At 33.2% G+C, this 14,889-nt stretch overlaps 1 protein-coding gene across 5 annotated transcripts in view; it reads left to right on the forward strand.

Moving 5' to 3' along the window:
* Positions 1-14,889, forward strand: part of LOC124352741 (unextended protein) — an 84,799-nt gene that overhangs the window by 25,617 nt on the left and 44,293 nt on the right. For 4 of the 5 annotated variants that reach the window (XM_046802385.1, XM_046802386.1, XM_046802384.1 and 1 more), the window contains exons 2-3: positions 9,374-9,680; positions 12,347-13,027. In XM_046802385.1, coding sequence (XP_046658341.1) covers positions 9,374-9,680; positions 12,347-13,027 — 988 coding nt within the window. The remainder of the gene's footprint in view (positions 1-9,373; positions 9,681-12,346; positions 13,028-14,889) is intronic. The other variant, XM_046802387.1, reaches the window with a different exon arrangement.

Here is a 14,889-nt window from a genome sequence, read left to right on the forward strand (position 1 = left end):
TTACAGATACTGGAGAAAAGTAACCGTTACAAAGTACTGAGTACTGAAATACCGACTCACATCTACCTTGTGAGAATGGAGTAATGTACTAAGTTTAAAGTGATTGTAAAATCTGGACTAGTTTAAAAATAAAAACGTAATGTTCAGGAAGCTATGTTGTATATTGTCAGCAAGTATTTGTCTTGTTTCTGGGTTTTATGGTAGCAGATCAGCATAAAAGATTGTGTAATCCATAAAAACTACATACCGTTTATTGTTGTAGTACAAGTATAACTAAGGTGTCTTTTTGTTCAGGAAATAGAGGAAATAGTACATAAAATTTAATAGAGTAATAATAATTATTAAAAAAAAATATTTTTGGTGTCCGATTCTGGCTGGTACCTAATGTATATTATTTTCAGGAGAATAGTATGCAATTAACATTACCAATAAAAGTAAATAATTGCATTGTGTTTCACATATATTTTCTAAACGAGACATAATTGTATTATGGCTGCGAGATAGAATGTTTACAGCGCGTTTCAACAGTTATGATATTGAGATATTTCTGTCTCGCTGTGTAGTCGTCTTCAAGCAAGATGTCAGTGCCAGTCAGTCTAGTTATGAAAGATGTGTGGAGGGGCCAGAATTATCTCGTGCGATTGTCTACAGGTCAACCCATCGGTGATCAGTAGGAATTTTCAGAACAAGCTGCCAATTTATTGATAATATAATTCTGTCTTCTTCGTTGAAGTTAATTTCTGTTTTAACGATTGTACAGTTTATCAAAGTGTTGATACGGTGTAAACGAGAAAAATCGGCCGCGGAAACCTGAAGAACTGTCTTTGTTTCTCCTTAGATCGTTCATGTCATTGTACACCATCAATAATAAGTAAGTTGTGGAATGAGTATTACATTTTACTTTTTGTTACTACCTCCAGTAACTAAGTTCTTGAGAGAGAATTATCAGTTCAAAATGACACATATGTGATTGGTTAGTCCAGTTAACTAAACAACATAAGTTTTGACTCGTAATTCTTGTCACGATCTTTGTCAAGTAAGGCTGAGTTATCAATCAAGTCTCAAACTTCTACAAGACTGGCATGAATGAATTGACAGGAGGTGAATGGGTGACCGGATTCTTCGTTCAAAAGAGTTCAGAGTTAACCAATAAGTACTAAACGTTTGCATGGAAGTGAGGAATGGAGAATGACGTCAGGAGAGCGGTCAGAACGGCCGGGCGAACGCTGTGAGAATGATGAACAACTGAACAGTAGCACTATTGTGGCAGTAGTAGCCTATAGACAGATCAATGGCCTGAGCCCCTCGCCACGCTCGCGGTCACGGTCGGTTCTGGTTCTGACCTACCTCAATTCCTATTTATTGTACCCGTACAGTAGTTGAACACCAGTCCAGGAGTGTATTCTGTTGTTTTCATTCTATATATTCTGTTATTTTTGTCCTCATTTCCTCCTAAAAACTAAACTTTATTTTCTCGCCTCTGACCTATTATTATGTACACATTATATCTTATTTTGTAATTTTCATGATAAAAAAGTCTATCTGAAGTACATAACACTTTTTTCTACAATATTCTTGGAGAATATTTGTAGAATATAATTCACTTGAACCAGAAGTGCTCATACAGGTGCAAACCCTACGAAATTGCGAGCGAAGCCGCCTTAACTTCTAGTTCAATAATAAATGCCTTGTAGAGCATAAAATAAACATAAACACTAAAATGAGAAAAATTGGGTTTTGTATGAAGTGTGAGCTATTAACAATTTATTGATATTTTATAATTGACCCTGCTCTTGTACATTCAAATTACAAAAGTGTTTCCCTAGATTTTGTTACTTATTTGACAACTACCCTACATAAATTTAAATTTTTAATTTATACGGTAACTTTGGTTACAATGACATGGAAGAAAAACTATTTTGTAGATAGATTTTTGTTACTCAAGAGTACATTAAAATTACCATTCAATAAATAAAAACTCTTTAAATTCAAGACCAAATACTTAAGGGAAAACTACATTTCCTGAAATTCCAACAACGTCATTAAACTAAAAAATTGTCACCATTGTAAAATCATATGTAATGCTTTTGAAGAAACAAATCATAAGGGGAACACATTTCGAAATATAAATTATTCTGAGGTTGATAAGGAGCCAATAAGGTTTTACATGGTTCGGTTCTGACAACTGCTTTCGATTTACAAACAATTAAAAAGTTTTAGTGAGTAAAATTTACTGTTAACCCAAATATAACAAATTTTAAAGTGGTACTCCACAACTCTTCCCATGAGTAGAATATCAATGTAGAGCAACTTACTTAACTGATAATTATGATAACAGAGTGAATGGCTTCACCTCTTGTAAAATCCTCTATGTACAATCTCAAAGAATTATCATTTTGTAGCTCTGGCTTGTTGTGTGTTAATTTTGGATTTATATCACAAATCACCAAGATACAATTTACATCCACTGGAACTACTGAAAAAATTGGTACAGTACTGATAATTCTTCTCAAAAGGGGAAAGGACCAAAATAAGGACTGACTATTTAATTATACTATCACGATAATTGAGTGAATATTTTGTTTAATGTTTACAATCACAAAGCATGGTCAGTTTTTAGCACTTAGCTTGGTGTGTGGTAGTTCTGGATCTGTATCACATAGCACTAGACACCAGTTTATCACAGTGCATTGTACTGATTCCTTAAAAAGTACAAGCTAGTATGACAAGTAAAACTGTGATATGACAAACTACAAGTAAATATGTCCAATAAGTTATATATTTTTGCCGAACTCCTTGTAGACCATCTTCCATTAGATGTGAAGAGTCACTAGCTACCTTAAAAACTATTTCTTAAGTCCAGTATTCATTTAATAAGTTTAACTTTAACAACTTGAGCCAAGACAAGAATATTAAACAATCTAGAAGAGGACCTATATTGTAAATAATTTAAACTTTAAATCAGCGTAATTTTTAAAGAGTGAAGCCTTTGAGGTTAGATTTGCGGTATTGTACTCTACTAATAAACTCGACTTATGCTCTCTTTTAAGATTTTCTTCTGACTCCTTACGGGCCATCCCCTTGATATATCAAAAAATGGTAGTTCTTTTTGTTCTTCTTCTATGGGGCGGACTACTGCCATGCACTTAAGCCTCAAGGGCCTTTTGCACACCTCGGAAACACCATGAGGTCTACCAGTATAGACTGGTGATTTGAACAGTTCCGCAAACCGCCAAAAAACAACCTATCAGGTCCTCCTGGGGGAAATTCGCCACCCTTGTCCAAACTACCAAACATGCCATCCAAACTACCACACTCCCTTGCTATTGTAGGACAATCAAAGAGCAAGTGTTCGGCAGTTTCATCCTGCTCATCACACATTCTACAAAGCTGATCCTCCTGAAGGATGCCGACTGTGAAGATGCTTCCTCAGGTGACCATGTCCCGTGATCAGACCTACAACCCGAGAAGACATTGATCTACTTAGTGAGAGAAGGTCAGACACCACTCTGGAGGAAGGCGACTGTAGTACCATTCTGCTCATTCTCATGTTTAGATGCAACCTCCACCTTCTCTCATGTTCAGCGCGAACCCATTTCGAGACAGCCCCAAAGGATTCACACCTTGGAATACCGCAGAACGGTTGAGGGCCTGTCATAATTGACGCTGAAGTCCCGATTGGCCAGGACATCAGCTCTTTCATTCCCAGGGATCCCCTTATGACCAGGAACCCAACAAACAGTCACATTGTTGATTCTGGCAAGGGAAGAAACGACTTGATAGCAATCCCAAACAAGTCTGGATTTGAACACACAAGAGTTCAGCGCCATCAGTGCTGCCTGACTATCCATGAAAATATTAATCGTCTTACTCCTATAAAGCAAACAAAGATTCTCACGAGCACATTCCATAATGGCTGCAACATCCGCCTGAAAAACTGTAGGGTAAGGACCCATAGGGACCACCAGCTCCCTGCATGGTCTCACACCACAATTCCAGCGCCTGTGCCGCTTTTTGATTTAAAGCCGTCTGTAAACCATTCTTTACTTCAAAAAGTAGATTTATAGGTGCAATAATGAAGTACCAAGTTTTACTGATTTACTTGTAATTGTTTGGGAGTTACCAAGCCAATGCGGGACTTTTTTACACCTTGTTTTGGTAGAATACTTGGAGCATCCTTGCTCTTAATTGTTGCTTATATATTTTAATAAGTTAATTGGTCCTTAATTTTGACAATTGCTACAAGTAATTTTCTTTAAGTTATTAGTAATCTGCTGTTCTGTCAATGTGTTTTATTCATGAGAGGAGGATTTTGAGATCGTTCAAATAATCATGTATCAAAAGATACACAAATAAAAAATCTATTTTGACATACAATTTTGTGCAAATTTCCATGAATAATTTTAGATTTTATCTGAAAAAAACAATAGGTTGTTATCGTATGAGTTACAGTAGAGAGGGATCGTTCAGTCCTAAGCAATAACCGTGTGTTGCATAGCAATGCCTTGGCATTAAATGGCATACCATTCTATTGTTTTGAGTCATGGCACACACAAATCAACAGATGTTTGTGCAGTATGCAAAGTAGTAAACCTAGTAAGCCGGATACTTTATGAAATGTTTTATGACTTGATAACACTGCTAAGGTGTTGAAGCAGTTTTATGAACTGTTTTATTGCTATTATTGAATATTCGCTTATCCCAATCTATTCCCCAACAAGAAACAATGAAATGTTTGTTGATCGGGAAAGAAGATATTCAATTAACTACCTTTGTTTGTTGACCAAGTGTGAATACCAACTGGACAAGTAGTGAGCATAATGTCTGGCCACTTATGTACCTGATGTGTTTTGGATGTATTTAAAGTGCATATTTTTATTTAATTCTCTCTGAGATAAATTCCATTATTAATATGAAAATTTTTTGAAATGTTATTAAAATGGTGCACATTTAAGAAATATAACATTGGGAAACAATCCAAATATTTTCAACTTTTTTTCTAAAACTTATTTTTACTATCTTTTTTGCAATGTGATTATAAAATTAATTAAGGTATATTATTTAAAACAAAAATAAAGGCCTAATTAGACCTGTCTAATTAAAGGCATCAGAAAAAGCTTTGAGGTCTTCATGAATCAAAATTCTCTCCTTACAATTAATTTTTATTGTATTTAAATTTTCAACAGCTGTTTCCAAAAGTGTACCTTACTCGAAAGTAGACTAGTTAAAAAAAGTAAGACAAATTTTACTATTATATAGTAGTTATTACTTATTACATAATAGTTGATAATTGTTAATGTACTTCCAAAAATGCGTAGGTCTATGAAAATTTAACTTATATTATAATTTAAACTGTAGTTGAATTAGCTATGTAAAAGTTCACACTTAATGTCTAAAACAATCTTTTTATGAAAATTTAGTTTACATAATTGAAACTATATTTTATGAGCTATGTACAATTGTGCATAAAAGTGACCACAATACCGTCACGTTAGTTATGACTACACATCTAGAACCATTAAATCTTTTTTAATATTTAAAATTTAATTTAAATTAGAATTTAATTTAAAAAGTTTAAACATCTTTTTATCCTCCGATAACCCTTAATGGGAGCAACAATTTTAATGTTATATTTTAATAGTCTTTAACTTGTCTTCTGTAGTTAAAGTTAAGCTGTGTTTTCTCAGCGGTGTTATTGAAGAATTCCACTTATACTTTACTAAATTATAGCATACTTATCATAATTTCATCACTTGTCATTCTCGGTCATGGATTTCAAGACTTAGGGGATTGCTCGTTTTTAACATCTCTTGTTACTTACTATACTGTATAAAAGAACTCTCTTTTGTTAATTAATAAAAACTTCATAACAAATTCATATAACAAAATTTCATTAAAAGTGTCAGTCTAATTTTAAAACGTTTGCTTTACAAAAATGTATCTGTAAACGGACACTTTCCGATCAGATCCACAAGTTTTCAGGAAAAAGTATTATTTTATAGTGGAAAGGAAGTGGATCAAATTTTAACTGCTCCAGGAATAACTTTAACTTAAACTACTGTATTGGTAGGGTTAGAATTGTAAATTAATACAATTCTTCATTTCTGCCTACTTTTTTTCATTGCTACCTAATTTCCTACTATTAATGTATATAGTTCTAAAACTTACCTGTTGTAAAAAAAAAAAAAAAAAAAAAAAAAAAAAAAAAAAAAAAAAAAAAAAAAAAAAAAAAAAAAGAATCTTGTGTACCTATTGTTTAGTGATGAAATATTAGAAAAAAATATACCTTATGTGCCTCAAAAATTGTGCATGCGAAGCCGTGGGTGACTGCTAGTAAATGTTGTAAAAATGTGAATATTGAATTGTATAAAGAAGAAATATAAATGTTATCTTGATTGAACTTCTCTTTATTCTTTGCACTGTTATGTCTTTTAATTAAAGGAAGTTTTCCTTACTCATAATTATTGCTTGTGAATCACAGACATTAATTAAACTATTTTGTGTGCAACATATTGGCATTAACTTTTTCTATTGAGTAGTTATTTATTTAACAGAGATATCTTGAAATCTTGAAAAAAATCTAATAAAGTTCTAAAAAAGCTCTCAAAAATGATTGAATGTCTCTTGATACCTCAGGTTGCTTACATTAACTGATTACTTTTCCAGGGTAGGGCGTTGGTTGTCTCTTGTTGCTGTAGGGTGGGTGTAAGGTCAATATATTATCCACAAAGATTCAAAATTTGGATAGAGTAATGTAAATAACTAATCTCAAAAGTGCATAAAGCAATCATAGCTCACATCTCTAATATACAAATATTAAAAATTATTTCAAGTAAGTTGTTATAATTTTCCCTTCTTGTCTCTGTCCTAGATATTGATAATTATGTTACAGAACAAAACAATTAGAAATAATGAGGATTTTATGCTTTTAAGAATTAAATTAAATTGCTAGGTTGTACGCAAATACCTGCAGGTTAAAATTTAATTGAAAAAGCAGTTATAGCAAAATTAGCAGGATGTGGTTAGTAATCAAACAATTGTAGACTATCATTTAATTGAACTCAATCTGTAGTTCAGAGGATGGCAGTTTATTGGAGTTAACTGCCAGTGAAATCAGCAACAGACACTCCATTATCATTACACTGTTACATCCTTGTAGCTTCTGAACCATTTTTTAAGTGAGCTCAATCTATTGTTCAGAGTATGGCAGTTTAATGGAGTTCACTGCCTCTAACATTAGCAATAGACACTCTATTATCACTACACTGTTACTTTCTTGTAGCTTCTGGATCATTTTTTAAGTAAACCAAAGTAACGGATTTGATCATTAACCCATTTAAGTATTTTTCCACTAGTCAAATTGTCCAATAGTAAAATGAAATTCTTGTTTAAACAGCAATTCATTTACTTAAATGTCTTATCTTTGTACATTGTAAAATCTTTTTTTGGTTGTTTTCCTGTTCATTAAAAAAAACTTGTTTTGTAGTAATATTTCCCTTTCAAATAAACATAAATTAAAAGATATCATAATTTTGAGGCCATTATGGGTTTAACATTGATTTTAAATTAATCTTTTTAAAACTAAGAAAAGTAAATAGTTTTTAAAATAAGCACTTTTATTTTAGTTTCATATTTAGTTATATTGAGATTTTCTTGCTCTGTTGTGCAATGGTGAATTAGAAGAAACCAAACAATTCCTGGAGTTAGCTAATATGAGTAATGCTCAGCAGAAACTGTGACTGTATCATGTGAAGGCCATTTCTAGAAGTAGTTACATATGGACTGCTGTGGACTGGCAGTGCTACACTATCTTGTAATTAGTAGAAGGTCCTCTTATCATATATATTATAACAATTTACAAAGCAATAAGCTTCATTTTAACAGGCTATGACTAAAACCGGAAAATATGTTTTTCCAATACAGTGTACTATAGTAAAATAATTATTATTGTTTCTTTGGAATATTTCATATTTGTCTTTAGAGGTAACTTTTGTGAATATACTTGCACCTTTTTTCCCATGTAATACAATATAATGGGTATTATTTTTTTTTTGTTAATGTAAAATGTTTCCAAAGCATTCAAGTGTGTTGTGTTTATAATTTCTTTTATAACCTTACATGTTTATTAGAGAGGTGTAATAATTTACTAGTGATAATAAATTCAAATCTTTTCAATGCTCCATTGAATTTATAGTTTATGTGCGTTGGTTGATTCAGTCTACATACACTGTAACAGTAAACTCTTATTCAAATTATCTTAAAATAATTGTTAACTACTGAACAAACAAGACAGCAGCGAGAGCCACTTGAGAGTTGGGAGCGATGGCCTCTAGCAACCCATTTAATCTTTTAATGTTGGCTGCTGATTAGTTTTATTTCTGTTTGGAAAATGCTTGTGTAAGTTTATTTAAAGAAGATTGTATGTCTGATCTAAATTAAATTATTTTTTACACGCATACTCGTTTTTATACCCATTTATGAAAACTGTACGAGATATAATGGCCAGGAATGGAGAATTATTGTTCTAATTTGTACTAACTAGGCCTTTTCAAATTGATGATATCGCCTGTGTTGGGAAAATGAATATCATCTAGTTTTAAGTAATTTTTATTCAGCAAGTCTGTAAAGTTTCAACTGGAAGTAGCCAAGCAATAATTTTTCTATTAAATGAGAACTTCCAAAGTGATACAGTTATAATTTATTTGTCATAAACCCAGAAATTACCGTAGCAGTTTTACTTCAGCTTTTCCATTGCATAGAGAAATAATCAAGCAAAGTTATTTTTAGTTTAAACACTTTTTAAAGTACACGTGGTGAACAGTTTGTTGCTTCTCGCTATAACCCAATATATTTTAGCATTATTCATAAAGATATTTAAATCATGTGAATATATAAATATTTAGCTCGAATTCAAGTAATCTCAAGAGCACTATGCAAACTTCAAAATGCCTTTAAAAGTTGATATTTTGAAGGTTTATAATAGTATGTCCTTTTTACCAATAAACAGATCTTCTCATTATTCTGTTGTAGCAGATCACCATCTAGGCTTGTTATTAATTTTTATCACCTCCTAGATAATTCAGTCAGATAGGTCTTTATATTACGTCATTCTTGTTTCATATCCAATCTTTCTAATACAACATAAGCAATATAAATGTTTTACACTGTGTTACATGTGCCAATCTTGAATCCAAATCACCTCTCTCCCCCTCGCCACCAAAGTCCTGGGTTTGTTGCAGTGTAGCCGAGGCAGGGCCAGTGGCCAATGCACACAGCAGTGACTGGATTGTGCTGTTTGAAGACCCTATACCAGTAGATTCTTTATGTCCAGGTTCGGATGAGTTTGTAACGTCAAGTCCTGGGTTTGTTGCAGTGTAGCCGAGGCAGGGCCAGTGGCCAACGCACACAGCAGTGACTGGACAGTGCTGTCTGATGACCCTGTACCAGTGGATCCCCTATTCCCAGTTGTGTCCAAGGTGAAGGTCTACGGTTTCAAGCTTGAAGACTCTGAGAAGCCTGTGGACATTGCTGAATCAGGAATACCGGAACTGCTGGTCGGTACGTCTGGCGTACTGAGACTGTTTGGCTCCGGCTGGACTAATCATACCAAATTTGTACTTACTGATGAGAATCTGGAAGAGGGAGCTATCTGCGAGTATCCCATCGGCGTTAACCAGGAGGTGAATAATTCACTATCTTTTATAACACTGTGTTATCATGATCTCAAATGTCAACAGGAGCTGGATGAGCTATGTATATTATTTGATCTAATTAGATGTGTTAAATTCTTTAGTAGGTAATTTACTAGGTGAAGTAAACAAGTAAATTCTAGTAAATTACCTTGTGCTCAGTGTAACAATAAATGTTATCCAATTAATACTGCAATGTACTTTGTTATCTAATACTATAAAGTATTTTGTAAAAATTACAGTTTTTCCGTTTTAATATTTTCTGATAAAAATATTTAGGTCTATCTAATATTCTCCTTGTCTGTAAAATTGTCAGTGAACGATGTAATGGGTACTGAAATTCATGCCTGTGCCAAGGCGGGTTTCTCTGGTTCCAGTTTAATGACAGCATTCCTGATTTTTCCATATTAGAGTAGCCAATTTAAACCATAATTATTGGTGGTGTGAGCAATTCCAACTTCCTGAGATGTGGATGGCATGTTTGCCTCTGGTCCATTTAGGACTCTTATAGTCTTTGTTTGCGCAAACCCTTTTCTGGAAATGCAGAGCAAGCCCAACACAAAATGACATACCTGGTGCGACATAAACAATATCAATGGTGAATTGCTGATTGTTATTCGTTTCAACCAAGTAGAGGGGAATAGTCTAGCAGAAATCTATCTGAGAATGTGCTGTGTTTACAGAGAAAACATCACAAGTGATGGTGTTTTCTGTGAATACAATTTTTTTAAATCAGTTCAGCAAAGTGGCCAGATATATTAAAGTTTGCAATTTTATTTTGTAATATACTATTATTACAGTTAGTAATTATACTTTTAATATATGTGACTTTAGTTGATTCTAGGGTGTTTTCTGAATAATTTTGGTAACCAAATGATACAACTTTGTTTACAAATGATTATTACTTTAGTTCTCTGCATTAAATTTACATTTTAGTCTCCACATGTAAATTTATATTTCTTTCTACACCATTTAAAAAATCATCAAATATTCAAATTCATGTAAAAATGTTTTATCATTGGTGGAGTTGTCTATATATCAACTGTTAATATGGGCTTCTCTTTGGTTACAAGAAACACAGTAACTGTACTGAATATGTCTCACATACTAACTGGCAACCAGTAAGAGATAACAAGGCATTTAACCAGCTATTGGTATTCCCAGAGCTTCCTACTGGACCTCAGTCAGATAAATCAAAACCTAATAAATGCTGTGTTATTTATGGTTTTTGATGTCAGTTGATTCTTGTAATAACTTGTTTTACGATTCGGTACCGTAAGTTCTCAAAATAACTAGTGAGTGAATGTTTTATCTGCCTTACAATAACATAAAATGTAACTTAAATTGTGAGGGTTTTATAAAACAATTCAAACTTTAGTAGGCCACCAAATTTTATAGAGTAACGTTAGAGACCTCTAGTTTGTGCTATTTTTCTTTTTATAATATCTTTGAAATTAAGTGTCATTTGCTAGGATTCCTATTTAAAAATTTTGACTTTTCCCGAAAATACCCCATTTTTGGCGGGAGGTAAATAATTTTCATACATCAAAAACTCCTCAGCTGGTCATATAAACATTCTCGAAAGTAAATCACTCTATCTATATTCATAAGAAATTTAATAATTAGGGAGGGGGTACTTTAAGATACCCGTTTTATGTATCTATGTATCTCAATTCAGGTAACCAGATTGAATGCATTTAGCTATTAAATTACAATCCAATTAATAAATAATTATTATTGATTAATTTACATAATGCATGTTATATATTATTGTGTACATGATTAATTAAGACTTGCACAATATTTGTTTACAATTTGTAGTAATATATTTAAAAATTAGGGTGTCAAGAGAAATTGAAGTGTACAGTTAAGAGATAAGGTTTTGTGGTTTCATTCTATTTTATTTAACAATCAGATTTTTATTTTAATGGGGGACCGCTGGACAAGTTTTTTTTTCACTATTTGGTTCTTTTGCAAAATTTCTATTGTAAGACTTTAAAAGTTTTCTTTTACTCCACCTTTACTTTTAAATGTGTATTTGTCTATTTAGATATTAACAGTATTATTCAATAGCAGTGTAATTTCTGCTGTGAAATAATATTTAAAAAGTAAATATTGATACATTAAAAATGAAACATCTCATACTACCAAAATTAAAAGCGAAATAAAATTGAGTAGGTTTTTAGTTACTGAAGAAAACAAGAATGCGAAACTGGTGTTCAGGTCTGGTATAAGTTACACAAGAAAAATAATCAGAACCTCTATTTACAGTATCATTAAGACATATAATAATGATACATGTAATACACTGATTCTTTCCACTACCACTATATAATAACTGTGATGTAAGTCATCACAACATCTAAAACTAAAAACATGATCCAAACCCAAGCCAGGTTAACCAGTTAGTCATATATTGTCTTAGATATAGCATATAGCTTCTTCTAATGTCAGTGATTTGTATGACACCATTTCTAAGCTCTATGCTTATGGAATAAAGGCGATTTTCTATTCTATTCTAGACATCACTTGATAGGACAGGTATACTACCAGTTATTCCTTATATTCCTCCTCATGCAGCCTGATAAAAAATGATTAAAGAGTGGTATAATAAATGTTATATTAGAGATATAATACAACTTTTTACTTTTTTCTAGTTTGAGCAACCGATACAGGAGAGTGCCACATCAGCTCTATTGTATCTGCAGATGCCGGAAGTGGGCAAGCCAGGCACCTCGTACTTCCTCTGCACCAAGGAAGCTGTAGATGGGCAGACCGCTTCTCATTGGGTGCACCTGGGTAACCAGCCATATCTACAAGTCCGAACTTACCAGAAGCTACTGCCCCTCTGGCTACAACTGCTGATCATAGTCACCTGTCTTTCCTTCAGTTCATTGTTCTCTGGTTTGAATTTGGGCCTGATGTCATTGGACCGCACGGATCTTCGCATCATTTGCAATACGGGAACCGAATCAGAGAGGCGTTATGCCCGCACGATCCTACCGGTGAGGGAGCACGGGAACTACCTGCTGTGCAGTATCCTGCTGGGTAATGTAATGGTTAACTCCACTTTTACCATCCTGCTGGACGATATGACATCCGGTCTGGTTGCCGTTGTAGTCTCCACACTCCTGATCGTCGTCTGTGGTGAAATCACTCCCCAGGCAGTATGTTCCCGACATGGCCTTGCAATTGGCGCCAAAACCATCCACATTACCAAGGTTGTCATGGTACTCACCTTTCCGCTGGCCTATCCCATCAGCAAAATACTGGACTGGGCGCTCGGCGAGGAGATTGGAGCTGTTTACACCAGAGAACGACTTAAAGAGTTGGTTAAGGTCAGTGGTTTCATATTTCTTACTTATAGTAAATATTCTTGAAATATACCCTGCAGTTTCCGTATTGTTAGGTAATTCTGTTATACAGGTCTTATGTGAGTTAAGTTTTGAAAGATAGCAGTACTATCTGGAGAATTTGCATCAATGGAAAATTCTTTTGTCTTAGTGGTTGATGAGTCAGTCAATGGGTGGGAAGACAGGGGAGATGGAAGACATGACATCATCAATCTTGTCACTATATCTCTCGTGACCATGTCTAAATCTTGTCATTTTGTTCATTGATTTCAACACACCCTAGCCTTAACCCAATCCTGGTCCTTGTGGCTGGGCTAATGGACCATAACACCAGTTCCATGTAGTCATACAAAAAAGACATTTTATTTATTTTCAGCAAGGTAGTAGAAATAGAGATAATCCTTGACAAAATGGAGTTATGAGTTAGGGAGTACAGAGTTGTTTAGGTAAAAAGGATTTGCACCTAAGTTTGTCTGCGGTTATAGTCTCCAGCGGTTGTTAGTTTTTTTTTGCAATATTTTTTATAAAAATTCTTAGTATTGTCTGAATTTATGGTCTTTGCTATTGAAATTTTACTTCTTCCGTTTGACATTGCTTTTTTATTTATTTTATATAAAAATTTTAATTTTTTGCTTTAAACTACCCTCCCATTTCGATCAGATTAAAACTCAAAAAGTGTTTCATAGTTAATTGTTCTCATGGCTTTTTTAATAACCTTTGTAGGAATAATTCTCAAATAATAGAATATTATTTTACTTTTAAGAACCAAAAAATTAAGGTAACTATATTTTTAAAGATAATGAATAATTTAAACGTACATCCTATTTTAAATTTTAGAGGATAAATTATTTTGATTTAATTTAGAAAGACCTAAAATACTACATTTCAACTTAAACTTGTTTCATGGACATATATTCTGTAATATGAGAACTTTCATTTGGTCACCATATCATATCAGCTATACTGGTGGCAATCTTGATTTTAGCCTTGCAAGTACAATGTTTAAACTTTAAACAATTAACGACCCTACGTTTAGTCATATAATTATAGGATTTTTAGGATATGATTAATGTAATTACAAACTTATTTTAGTTTTTTGGTTATTCAGAAATCTCAAACTTTCTTTACACTTAATTGTTTAAATATTCAAAAAGTATAAACTTTTCAAAAAAAAAAACTTAATGGTATGCTTATTAATCACTTCTGTAAAATGAGACACCTCTCATAATTGTACAACCAAAAATAAGGGCGTAAAAGTGTGTTGGTTCATTACAGCCAGCTCTTAAAACTATCTCAAATGCTATTATTTTCATTTTGCTGTTGTAATGTCTGATATCTTAGGTTGTTTTATATATCAATGTTGTCTCTAAACAAGTCATTAAACAATTGGGTCAACCTCAATTTTCTTTCGTTGTTATTATTTGTCGAAAAAATATGTTATATGGTCAAACTGTTGTTGAGTTGGAATATTTTGCAACTCTGGCAGTCAACGACCCTAAGGATGTCCTTCTGGGGTACAAGACTCAAGGCTGATGGCACTTTCACCACTTTGCCTGGCTGTGTGTTTACTGCCGGCCCACAGTTGTACCAACCTCCTCCGATTCTAACTCTCTTGTTCTCTGCAGTATATACCCGTGAAACTCTAGTAAAAGTAAACTATTGCTGAATGCTGAAATTCTTCAGAAGCATACACTCTTGTACTTCAATAGTACTAGCCAAACTGTGTGGTTTATTTTATAATGAATCAAACATACCAGAAAAATAAGTAGCCAAATAATGAACATTGTTTAACTTAAAATTACGATAGACCATTATGGATTTTTGCTATGCTACCTTTTTATACATTT

This window comes from Homalodisca vitripennis, chromosome 1, assembly GCF_021130785.1.
Source record: "Homalodisca vitripennis isolate AUS2020 chromosome 1, UT_GWSS_2.1, whole genome shotgun sequence".
Lineage (NCBI taxonomy): Eukaryota > Metazoa > Arthropoda > Insecta > Hemiptera > Cicadellidae > Homalodisca > Homalodisca vitripennis.